Source organism: Mesoplodon bidens (assembly GCF_964165515.1).
Source record: "Mesoplodon bidens genome assembly, chromosome: 6".
Classification (NCBI taxonomy): Eukaryota; Metazoa; Chordata; class Mammalia; order Artiodactyla; family Ziphiidae; genus Mesoplodon; species Mesoplodon bidens.
Genome location: NC_138162.1, coordinates 49,168,194 through 49,180,627, shown reverse-complemented (window position 1 = coordinate 49,180,627; position 12,434 = coordinate 49,168,194). Strand labels below are relative to the sequence as shown.

Here is a 12,434-nt window from a genome sequence, read left to right as displayed (position 1 = left end):
GTAGGTGTTTTCCTTCTCTTGTGTTTCCTGTGCAGAAGAGTTCCTTTACCATTTGTTGTAAAGCTGGTTTGGTCGTGCTGAATTATCTTAACTTCTGCTTGTCTGTAAAGTTTTGAATTTCTGCATCAAAACTGAATGACATCCTTGCTGGGTAGAGTAATCTTTGTTGTAAGTTTTTACCTTTTTTCACTTTAAATATGTCCTGCCTCTCCCTTCTGGCTTACAGAGTTTCTGCTGAAAGATCAGTTGTTATACTTATGAGGATTCCCTTGTATGTTATTTGTTGCTTTTCCCTTGAAGCTTTCAATATTTTTTCTTTGTATTTTGTTTTTGATAGTTTGATTAATATGTGTGTTGGCATGTTTCTCCTTGGGTTTTTCCTGTGTGGGAATCTCTTCTCTTCCTGGACTTGACTGAGTACCTCCTTTCCCATATTAGGGAAGTTTTCAACTATAATCTCTTCAAATATTTTCTCAGACTCTTTCTTTTTCTCTTCTTCTTCTGGGACGCCTAAAATTTAAATCTTGGTGTGTTTAATGTTTTCCCAAAAGTCTCTGAGACTTTCCTCAATTCTTCTCATTCTTTTATCTGTATTCTGCTCTGCAGCAGTTATTTTCACTATTTATCTTCCAGGTCACTTATCCATTCTTCTGACTCAGTTATTCTGCTATTGTTTCCTTCTAGAGAATTTTTACTTTCATTTATTGTGTTGTTCATCATTGTTTACTCTTTAGTTCTTCTAGGTCCTTGTTAAACGTTTCTTGTATTTTCTCCATTCTATTTCCAAGATTTTGGATCATCTTTACTATCATTACTCTGAATTCTTTTTCAGGTAGACTGCCTGTTTCCTCTTCATTTTTTCAGTCTGGAGGGTTTTTATCTCACTCCTTCATCTGTTACATATCTCTGTGTCTTCTCATTCTGTTTAACTTACTGTGTTTGGGGCCTCCTTTTCACAGACTGCAGGTTTGTAGTTCCCATTATTTTCGGTGTCTGTTCCCAGTGGTTGAAGTTGGATCAGTGGCTTCTTTAGGCTTCCTGGTGGAGAGAACTCCTGCCTGTGTTCTGATGGGTGGGTTTGGATCTTGTCTCTCTGGTGGGCAGGGCCGTGTCTGGTGTTGTGTTTTGGGGTGTCTGTGAACTTAATGTGATTTTAGGCAGCCTCTCTTCTAATGGGTTGTATTCTGTTCCTGTCTTGCTAGTTGTTTGGCATGGGGCTTCCAGCACTGGAACTTGCTGGCCGTTGGGTGGAGCTGGGTCTTAGTGTTGAGAAAGAGATCTCTGGGGAGAGATCTTGCTGACTGATATTATGTTGGGCCAGGAGGTCTCTTGTGGTCCAGTGTCCTGGACTCAGCTCTCCCACCTCAGAGGCTCAGGCCTGACACCTGGCATGAGCACCAAGACCCTCCCGCCACATGTCTCAGAAGAAGAGGAAGAAAAAAAAGGAAAAATGTATTATAAAATAAAAATAAATTAAAAAGAAGAGAGCAACCTAACCAATAAATAAATGCACTTATGATAACAAGCACTAAAAACTAAACAAAGATAAACTTAAAAATCAGAAACAAATTAGTCACAGAAAGCAAACCTCAAGTCTACAGTTGCTCCCAAAGTCCACTGCCTCAATTTTGGGAACATTCATCGTCTATTCCGGTATTCCACAGATGCAGGGTTTATCAAGGTGATTGTGGGTTTTTAATCCACTGCTCCTGATGGTGCTGGGAGTAATTTCTCTTTCTTTTCTTTGTTCACACAACTCCTGGGGTTCAGCTTTGGTTTTGACCCCACCTCTGTGTGTAGGCCTTCAGGCATCTGTTCCCCACCCAGACAGGAGGGGGTTAAAGCAACAGCTGCTTAGCACTGTCTTACTCACTCAGGCTGGGGAGATGGAGGGGTATGGTAGTCATAATTGGAATGCGGGGCGAGCCTGCAGTGGCAGAGGCCAGCGTGTCATTACAACAGCCTGAGGTGTGCTCTGTGTTCTCCTGGGGATGTTGTCCCTGGATCTCAGGACCCTGGCAGTGGCACGCTGCACAGGTTCCCGGGAGTGAGGGGTGGGGTGTGTGAGTAGTGACCTGTGCTTGAACACAAGATTCTTGGTGGCAGAGACAGTATTAGTGTTTCATGCACGCCTCTGGGGTCCGATCTGATAGCTGCAGCTCACGCCCATCACTGGAGCTTGTTTAGGTGGTACTCTGCCTTGTGTGGGCCCACAGGGAAGGAACACCCTCTCCTCACTCACCTCGAGGCAAAGGTCTCTTGCCTCTTCGGCAGCTCCAGACTTTGTCCCGGACTCTCTCCCGGCTAGCTGTGATGCACTATCCCCCTTCAGGCTGTGTTCATGCAGCCAGCCCCAGTCGTCTCCCTGGGATCTGCCCTCCAAACCCTGAGCCTCAGCTCCCAGCCGCGCCCCGCCCCAGCGGGTGAGTAGACAAGCCTCTCAGGCTGGTGAGCGCTGGTCGGCACCTATCCTCTGTGTGGAAATCTCTCTGCTTTGCCCTCTGCACCCCTGTTGCTGTGCTCTCCTCCGTGGCTCGGAAGCTTCCCCCCTGCCACCCCTTGTCTCTGCCAGTGAAGGGGCTTCCTAGTGTATGGAAACTTTTCTTCCTTCACAGCTCCCTCCCGGTGGTGCAGGGGCCGTCCCTATTCTTTTGTCTCTGTTTTTTCTTTTTTCTTTTGCCCTACCCAGGTACATGGGGATTTTCTTGCTTTTTGGGAATTCTGAGGTCTTCTGCCAGCGTTCAGTATGTGTTCTGTAGGAGTTGTTCCACATGTAGATGTATTTCTGATGTATTTGTGGGAGGAAGGTGATCTCCACGTCTTACTCCTCCACCACCTTGAAGGTCTCCCCCTCTTTCAATAATTATTGCATGCTTTCTAGGTGTTTGGCACTGTTGCTCATTGGATATAATTAATTATGAGATACATGCATAGATACTCTGGGAACATAGAGAAAGTGTACCAAACCCCCCTCAAAGGCTAGATAGTTAATTTTGAACACCAATCTGTTTAGAGTTGACATAGTGTTTTGAAAACTCAGTGATTGTCTTTATTATAGACGTGATGTAAATATTAACAATAAATCTAATAATTCTTATTTTTGGTAGGTATAGTCCATAATAAAATAGCTTCTTATATTCAGATCAAAAGAGTAATATGTTGGGGCAACATAGTGTGGCCCATTAAGACGTCTAAAAACCAGCTTTAATGAATCATTAAAGATTATTTATAATTAGCATATGAAATATATACAATTATTTGCTCTAAGGTATTCATGGGCTTCAAATAATTTGTTCTTTTATGGAGTAAAATGTTTCCCTTCTGATTAAAAATACTCTTTGTTAAGTTGATAATCCATTTTTATAGCTGGATAGCCTTAACTTGGTCATAAATACAGAATTAGTAGAATTAAAATTAAAGTGGAATTAAAATTAATGATGTTGAATGTAATTTGAACTTGTCAGAATATGACCTTTTTCATAACAATGAATTTATTCTATTCAAATCCTATAGTCTGAGAGAATGAATAATATTGTACAACTATTGAAAACTGTCAGGATAGCTAATAACTTAGTAGCTATACTTAATAGCACTGACTAGAAAGATGACTGAAAATATGGTTTAAACATGACAAATCTGTTTTGTGTTTTGCTAAATTGATCAAAACATACAGTGTTTTCCCCTTGGGAGAATTTTTACTCATTTGAAGTGAGGTTTTTAAAAAATGCTAATACAGAGCTTTTCATTTTGAGAGGAAATGCACTGAATGCTTTCTATAAAGATGCTATGTGGAAATTTCAGCTGTATTTAAAAAACAGTAAACACCAAAGTAGGACTCCCAACTATGCAGAGTGAATAGGTTGCTTATCCTGTGCACACACACAGAACACTACACAGAATTACTCCCCAAAAAGCCTGGACACTGGGAAAATGATCAAAGGCAGAAGAGAAACTGAGAATCATTTGTTCTTGAAAAATTGCTACAGTTTCAGGTAAGAAAAATGGGAATCTTTAGCCTTTTTGCCTGTTGCTCTATTCCTTACCTACTCCCACTCTTAGTTGGTGAGAAACGTTAATTTATCAGCTTGGGGCTGTCTGCATAAACTTGTGGCTGTGCTGACAGAGGATATGGACTCAGTTTTGTGCGGAATGTGAAAACACAAGATTTGTAGATGAAAATGGCGAATTCAGCAGGAAACAAATGAAGGAGAACAACATCTTTGATAGCCTGAGACTGCAGTCCTGTTTGGGGTGAATGGTGGACCAGCTAGAATTTATTGAGAGACAGATTAGTTAGATAAGCTCTCCATACATAACTGAACTGTCTAGGAAACAAGGCACATGAGGCATCCAAGTGGCAATTGAGTATAAAAAAGATTTGGGAATTGGCTGATCTTTGAATGCCCTCACCAGTCCACACACAGATTGATCATCGGAGAGAAGAAGTTCAAGATTTTTGAGCACAATGTCTGCCAAACACATTGGCTGACCATTAAGCTATGGAGACACAGGGGTGACCCCCCTCAGAAACAAAGCTTAAAGTTAAAAATAGAAACCCTGTAGAATCCTAGAGAAAAGAAGAAATAGGAGATACTGCCATCCTAACTCTACAGATTTATTATCTATGTGATTTGTGCTTGGTAAGAGGCAGATAATCATGACAACTACCTCTAAGGACTCTAGAAGAAATCATAGAATACAGTTAGAGTAATTAGAGCAATGTCTGACACATAGTACTTTTTCTATTTCTTTTTCCTTTTCATTTTTTATTGAAGTATAGTTGACATACAATATTATATATATTATATTAGTTTCAATATAATATATATATATATTATATATATTACATTATATACAACATAGTGATTTGACATTTATATACATTATGAATTGATTATCACACTAAGCATAGTAACCATCTGTCACCATAAAAGTAATTATAATATTATTGACTGTCTTCCCTATGCTGTACATTACATCCCCATGACATTTATTTTGTGACTAGAAGTTTGTATCTCTTAATTCCCTTCCCTATTTCATTAATTCCCCACCCTCTCTCCCCTCTGGCAACCACCAGTTTGTTCTCTGTCTCTAGGAGTCTGTTTGTTTTGTTTTTTGTTTGTTCATTTGTTTTGCTTTTTATATTCCACATATAAGTGAAATCAAGTGGTATTTGTCTTTCTCTGTCTAGCTTATTTCACTTAGCATATATACAGAACACTCCATCACAAAACAGCAAAATACACATTCTTTTCAAGTTCACGTAGAACATTCTCCAGGATAAATTATATAATAGGCCACAAAACAAGTCTTAAAAATTTAACATTGAAATCATTATCAAGCATCTTTTCCAACCACAACAGTATGAAACTAGAACTCAATTACAAGAAGAAAACTGGAAAAAAGCACAAACACGTGGAGGCTTATTATCCCTACAGAAAGCAGTAAGTGTGCTTTTGCAGAAACAAAAGCAAAACTAGGAGAGTAGTTTTCATGCTGCTCAAGAGAGAGCAAAAAGGAAAAAAGAAAAGAAAAAACAGGAGAAGCAAATGTAGAGCAATAAAAAGTTCCTAGCTAATTTGCTAATTTTAGATCTCCTAAATTTTGCTATTCCTGAATTTAGGGCACCTTTATGTATTCATTCAACAATGATGTTCTACTATGTGTCAGACATTGTATAGGGTTCTGGAAGCAGAATGATGACTGATATAAGAATTATCAAAACAGTGATACTACTGACTCAGATGTTTCAAACATAATGGTTTCATGTAACATGATCTCACTGTTAGTCATGTGGCAAGACAGTTTAATGGTAAGGGATGTCCTTCCTGTAAATATATAATATCACTCTGGTAGCTGGTGACTAAATCCAGTAGTCAAATATTGACCTAAGAATTAGGCTTATATTAAATTTAGCATTGCATGTGCCTTTATATTACTCTAAAGTCAATGTAGCTGATAAATATAGATATCTACCAGAGTTGTTGTACCTTCTTTGAATTTGCTATTATTTATTTCATTCTATGAATACAACTGTTAGTTTAGAGAGCATTAAGATATTAGGAGCAGACTTCTAATTTGAGAACTTATTGAGAACATAATGCCAGAAGGAAATCCATTGTGATTATCTTGAGGAGTGGTACTCATAAATCCTTCTGACTTTTCCTCAATCAACACATAAAAAATTCGTACATTTCAGGTTTGACTTTTGAACACTTATCTACAAGGAGTGGGCAGACCAGAGGTTGCAGTTTGTGTTGATGGTAATAAGTCATAATATCTTTGTTGCTGTACAGTTCTCCCCTGACCTTTAGACTCATATAGTTACTGGACTGCTTGACATTTTCAAGTGGATGCTTCATAGATATATCAAATAATATTTTCCAAAAGGAACTCTTGATTTCATTCAAGAAAGCTGATCCTCTTCTGGGATTTCCTTGCTTCAGTAATTGTTAAAACCACCCACCAAGATGCTCACGCTGGCAACTTTAGTGTCTTCGTCAGTCTCCCAAGTCAATCAATCTGCCACTCCTATTGTTTCTGCTTTCTAAATATATCTTGTGCTTATTCATTTTTCTCTGTCTATACTATGACTTTTTTTTTAATATTTTAAATTTAATTTTTATTTTATATTGGAATATAGTTGATCTACACTGTTGTGTTAGTTTCTGGTGTACAGCTAAGCGATTCAGTTTTACATATACATATATCCATTCTTTTTCAGATTTTTTTCCCATATAGGTTATTATAGAATAGTGAGTAGAGTTCCCTGTGCTATACAGTAGGTCCTTGTTGATTATTTTATATACAGTAGTGTGTATATGTTAATCCCAAACTCCTAATTTATCCCTCCCATTTGGTAACCATATGTTTGTTTTTGAAGTCTGTGAGTCTGTTTCTGTTTTATAAATATGTTCATTTGTATCATTTTTTTAAGATTCCACATATAAGTGATTCATATGATATTTGTCTTTCTCTCTCTGACTTACTTCACTTAGTATGATAATCTCTATGTCTATCCATGTTGCTGCATACACTATGACTATTTGAATCCAAACTACTTAAATTATATCTTTCCTGCTAACCAGTCTCATCTTTAAATCTTGCCCTCATTTAAATCCTTTTTTAAACATAGCATCAGAGTAATCTTTTTAGATTATGAATTAGACAATATTATTCTCCTTAAAAAATTTTTCAATACATTCCACTTGTATGATGTCACCCAATTACAAATACAAATTCCTTACTGTGACCTATCAGACTGTACATAATCAGGCCCCTTCATGCCTTTCAAATTTGTTTATTTCTACTCTATCTTCCATGTTTGTTCTGGCCACTGTGGCCTTCTTTCAGTTTCTCATCTTTGTCTGTTCCTTTCTCACCAAGCTAGCCTTCGCTGCTAGCTTTCTGTCTGAAAAAGTCTTTATGCTATGGATCTCAGGTTAAACTTTACAAAGACTTTTCCCAAACTATGGTAAGCTGTGTAACCACTGTGTATTATTTTATATTATTCTACCCTCAGTTATCATTTAAGTACCTTGTTTTTTAAATTTATTTTTTATTGAGGTCACATTGGTTTGTAACATTATATAAGTTTCAGGTGCACCCATGTTTCTACTTCTGTATACAATACAAGGAGCACAAGTTTCAGATATGCATTTTATATATTCATCTATATCGACATACCTTTAAGTTGCCACATAATTGCACTTAAGTGTTAGGAAAGCATATTTAGCACCTATTTCTGCATAACTTTTAGAGACTATACCCCTCACACAAACAAAGCTAACCCACAAAACGAAAAATGTATGTTACTAAGCAGTATGTGTTCATAATGCATAAATGAACACAAATAATTTGATAAACAATGCTGAAGTCATGCCCTATAGGTACTAGTGGCAGGTGTAGGCACTTAGCAAGGTGGCAAAGTACCCTCCCAACCCTGTCTGTGATGTCCCCTGAAATCCAGTGCCCACACTGACCAACACAGCACATTTCTGAGGAGTCTCTGAAAACACAAGGCTCACTTCAGAGTTTAACCACCAGCACAGGTGGAAATTCTGAAGTTTTGGAGAAATTACGTTTTTAAAGAACTGGGTTGAAATAGGAAAAAAAGTAATATATCTTAATTTCCTTTGTAGATCTAGTCATTTTGTTAGATTTGAAGTATAAAAATTATATCTTGTATACTTGATTTACTTATGAAATTAAAATGGTTAGCATATTAAATTTAAAAGGATAGTTTGTGTAGACTAATTTCAAATTTACTATTGGTTTTTAGGTATATTTAGTTGTTACAAATGGCACTGCAAGCTGCTGTGCTTAAAAAGTTAAACACCTTTTATTTTTTTCCTTATTTATCTTAAGTAGTAAGTGACAGAGAAAATAAGAAACCAATATTATAATTAACTAAACCAAGTCATCATGTTTTGTGGCTATGTTATCCACCATGTTGTCAAATGGACGTAGAAATATACAATTTCAGAAAAAGAGCTAAGTTAATATATATGTAAAATATATTATAGGTTAATATATATATATTCTCACACAAACAAAGCAAACCCACAAAATAAAAATGTACATTACTAAGCATAAATATTCATAATGCAGAAATGAATACTAATGATTTGATTAAAGAATGTTTAAGTCACGTTCTATAGATACTATCAATAGCTGCAAGCATAGGAAATCAGCAAATTGGCAAAGTACCCTACTAATCTTTTGGAAGACACTAAGGCTGAGAATTTAAATATCATGATCAATTGCACACTGGTAAGCAGGGGAGTCGGGATATGAGACTTTCCCTATAATTTCCCTAGAACAGCAAAGCACAACTTCTTTCTGTTGCTGATGCTCGGCAGATCCCAGACTAAGTTCCTGGAGCAACCCCTGAAGGAATGCCTTTTTTCCTCCAGCACTTTAAAGTTTCTGACAACCAGGCTAACTGTGCTGCTTATTTTGTAATCCAGTCAAGTGCAGCAGCAGTTTTATATTTCTGCCTTTGAATCTCAGATCCAAGAAACTGGCAGCAGCATGAATTCCTCATTGTAAAAGAATTGTAATGATCTGACTTTGTTGATGGGTTGACACCAATTTCAAGTTTTAGTCACATAAGACTTTTTTTGGTTAGCAATAAAAATAGTTGCAGAGGAGTGAATTTGAGGAGTAATATAAGAACATTTTAACTGAAACCTGATTTTTTATTAAAGATTTATAAAATATGTTTAATTTTCCATTCCTAGAGACAGCCACCAAAAAATATACCTCCTTTGATTTTTATTCCCATCACTTCCCTCATTTCCCCTCAAGTCTGCTCTAAAATAATGTTCATGATCTGCTCCAGACTGTACTGTCCTGCACTTCCTCTTCTGAGAAAGGGACAGAGAAGAATCTCCTCACTTGGTGATAATTGGTTCATACTCAGGGATAAACTAATTAAAGGGAAATGGTTATATTAATAACACCTGTTTTTACCCCGCATCTTAGTTTTTCTAATTTACATAAACTTATTTTATACAACTTAAAAAGAAATAATAGCAAACTTTATATAATGATTATAATCATTCAGTTTAGTTCAATAGTGAGGACTTAGTATGGGCTATGGCTAGAGAAACTACTCTTGAGGAATTTATAGTCTATGGAAGAACCAACATACAAAGAGAAAAAAATTACATCATAAGCTACAAATGCCATGAGACTCTCAAGACAGTAATTTTCTCAACTTGAAAATTCAAAGAAGACTTATTGGTGGGTATAAGTAAAGCAGTCCAGGTGAATATAAAGGGAGAGAGATTTCTGACAGAGGAAACTGCTTGAAATAAGGCAATCTAGGGTGTCAGGTATTGCTAGTTAGTATTCTGCTTCTCACTGTTTCTTTGAATCCCCAACACATGAGTGGGGCCCGGTGAAGAGCTGAGTCTCCATCTTTTTGCCATCAATAAGGTGAAGCAATGTGGTGGAAGGTGGGGGTAGTTTGCATTCTGCCTTCCTCTCTTAACTGTGATGTAGGTCTATGGGGGCGGGGGTTTCCAATGAGGGGCTGTTTCCACTCCCCCACTACATGCAGGAACTGGTACCTCAGTTGATGCCCCTAACCACAATAAAATCTAGGTCAGTCTCCTTTTCCTGCTATTTCAAGTGATATCTGGATTTGCTTGGGAACCTGCTATGCTCTTTCTGGAAAATGTCATTACGAGAGGAATAATCCTTTTCTTACCTCCTTGGTGCATGTTTGGCACCATCAGTCTCCAAATCTAAATTTTGGATGGGGTTTCCATCTCATCTCTTGGATGCCTAAATAGATGTATAGAGTGACAACAACTCAAATTGATTGAATCAGATTTCTCATCTGAAACTATGAAGGCCAATTTTTATGTACTGAAAAAAAGGAATGTCAACCATAAATTCTACATACGGTGAACTTAGATGTAAACATCCTCCACAAAATATTAGCAAATCTAATCTAGAAATGAATAAAAATAATTACTGAGGCTGATCAACTGGAATTTATTCCAGGTATGTAAGTCTGGTTCAGCATTCAAATGTCAATTAATGCAATGCACTATACCAGCAGGCTAAAGAAGAAAAATCACATGATCTTATCAACTAATTATGAAATAACATTTGACAACATGCAACAACTCTTCCAATTAGGAATGGGGTAGAGGAAGGGATTTTTTCTATTTGAAGAACATCTACCAAAAACTTACAACTAATAAAACCCTTAACTTTGAATGACTGAGTGTTTTTCATCTAAGATCAAGAGCAAGGCGAAAAAAGTCCACTATCACTACCTTTATCTAAAAATTGCTGGAAGTTATTGTCAGTACAATGAGGCAAGGAAAGAAAATAACAGGTATATTGATTAGAAATGAATAAATAAAGCTGACCTACTTGTAGATGAAATGATTGTCTACATAGAAAACTCCAAGGAAACCATAAAAATCTATAACTAATAAATGAGTTGAGTATGATTGTAATATAGAAGATCATCATGTAAAAATCAATATAGCAGTTCTTTATACTAACAATAAACATGTAGAAACAAAAACAATTTACAATTGCTCAAAATAAAATAAAGTACTTAGGTATAAATGGAAAAACACGTACAGAATCTGCATGCCTAAAATTACAAAATACTGAGGAAAGGAGTCAAAGAAGATCTATATAAATGGAGAGTCATACTGTGCTCATGGATGGGAAAGCTCAACATAATAAAGATGCTAATTCTCCCCAAATTTATATATAGGTCTAACAAAATCTCTACCGAAATCCCATCAAGATGCGTTGTTAATATAAAAAAGGATTATTGCAGGGCTTCCCTGGTGGCACAGTGGTTGAGAGTCCGCCTGCTGATGCAGGGGACATGGGTTCGTGCCCCGGTCCGGGAAGATCCCACATGCCACAGAGCGGCTGGGCCCGTGAGCCATGGCCGCTGAGCCTGCGCGTCTGGAGCCTGTGCTCCGCAACGGGAGAGGCCATAACAGTGAGATGCCTGTGTACCGCAAAAAAAAAAAAAAAAGGATTACTGCATAGATTTTATGGAAACGCAAAGGAACTATAGTAAACATATTTTAAAAATCTGGAGGAATCACTATACCCAGTTTCAAAACTTTTTTTCTTAAACTATCACTATATTTATTCTCATACAGGCAATTTTTTTACAGCTTCCACATTTTCCTCTTAAAAATAGAAGAACAAAAGATTCCCAAAGCTTAGAAATGGATCACTTGGCCCTTTCTCTTCTTATCTCCTCCGAGTTCAAAATGTTGCAGCTCTTAATGGCCAGCATCCTCTTGGATCTGCAGTTGGGCTCAACACATTCAAGCCTCAGCACGATCTTCTTTGTGCTTTTAGCCTTCTTCTGGAAAATTGGCTTTGTTTGCCCACCATAGCCACTCTGCTTCTGATCATAGCGCCTTTTTCCCTGGTCATACAGGGAATTTTTGCCCTTCTTATACTGGGTCACTTTGTGAGGCTGATGCTTTCCACGTTTCTTACAGAAAGGCCTTCGGGTTTTTGGTGCATTGACCATCTTTGCAGTTAGAGGTGTCTTCAAGATGAAAACCAGAAGCCCGACGTCCACGTTCCTGCCTCGTTCCACTCGCTCATCACAGGAAAGTTCAGGACATTTCCCATAGCTGCTTGAACCAAGACTGTGTGGTATTAGTAGAGGGATTAGTACTTCAACGACACATAATAAAAACCCTGGAATAGACTCACAATATAATTTTTTTTAAAGTTGCTAAAGCCATTCAATGGAGGAAGGATAGACTTTTCAGCAAACTGTGCTGAAGCAAGTCGACATCCATAACAAAAAATGAAACTTGCCTTATACCTTGTAAGAAAATTACTGCAATAGTTCATAAACTTAGGTGTAAAATGTGAAACTATAAAACTTTTAGTAAGAAAACAAAAATAAAACCATAGAGGAA

General features: G+C 37.3%; 1 protein-coding gene across 1 annotated transcript; it reads right to left on the bottom strand.

Annotated features, from left to right (window-relative positions):
- Nucleotides 1-11,648: 11,648 nt before the first annotated feature.
- LOC308618706 (large ribosomal subunit protein eL42-like) lies at nucleotides 11,649-12,037 on the bottom strand. Its single transcript, XM_081236880.1, has one exon. The coding sequence runs from the start codon at nucleotides 12,032-12,034 to the stop codon at nucleotides 11,726-11,728; it is 309 nt and encodes a 102-aa protein (XP_081093006.1). The 5' UTR covers nucleotides 12,035-12,037; the 3' UTR covers nucleotides 11,649-11,725.
- Between the last annotated feature and the right edge of the window lie 397 nt (nucleotides 12,038-12,434).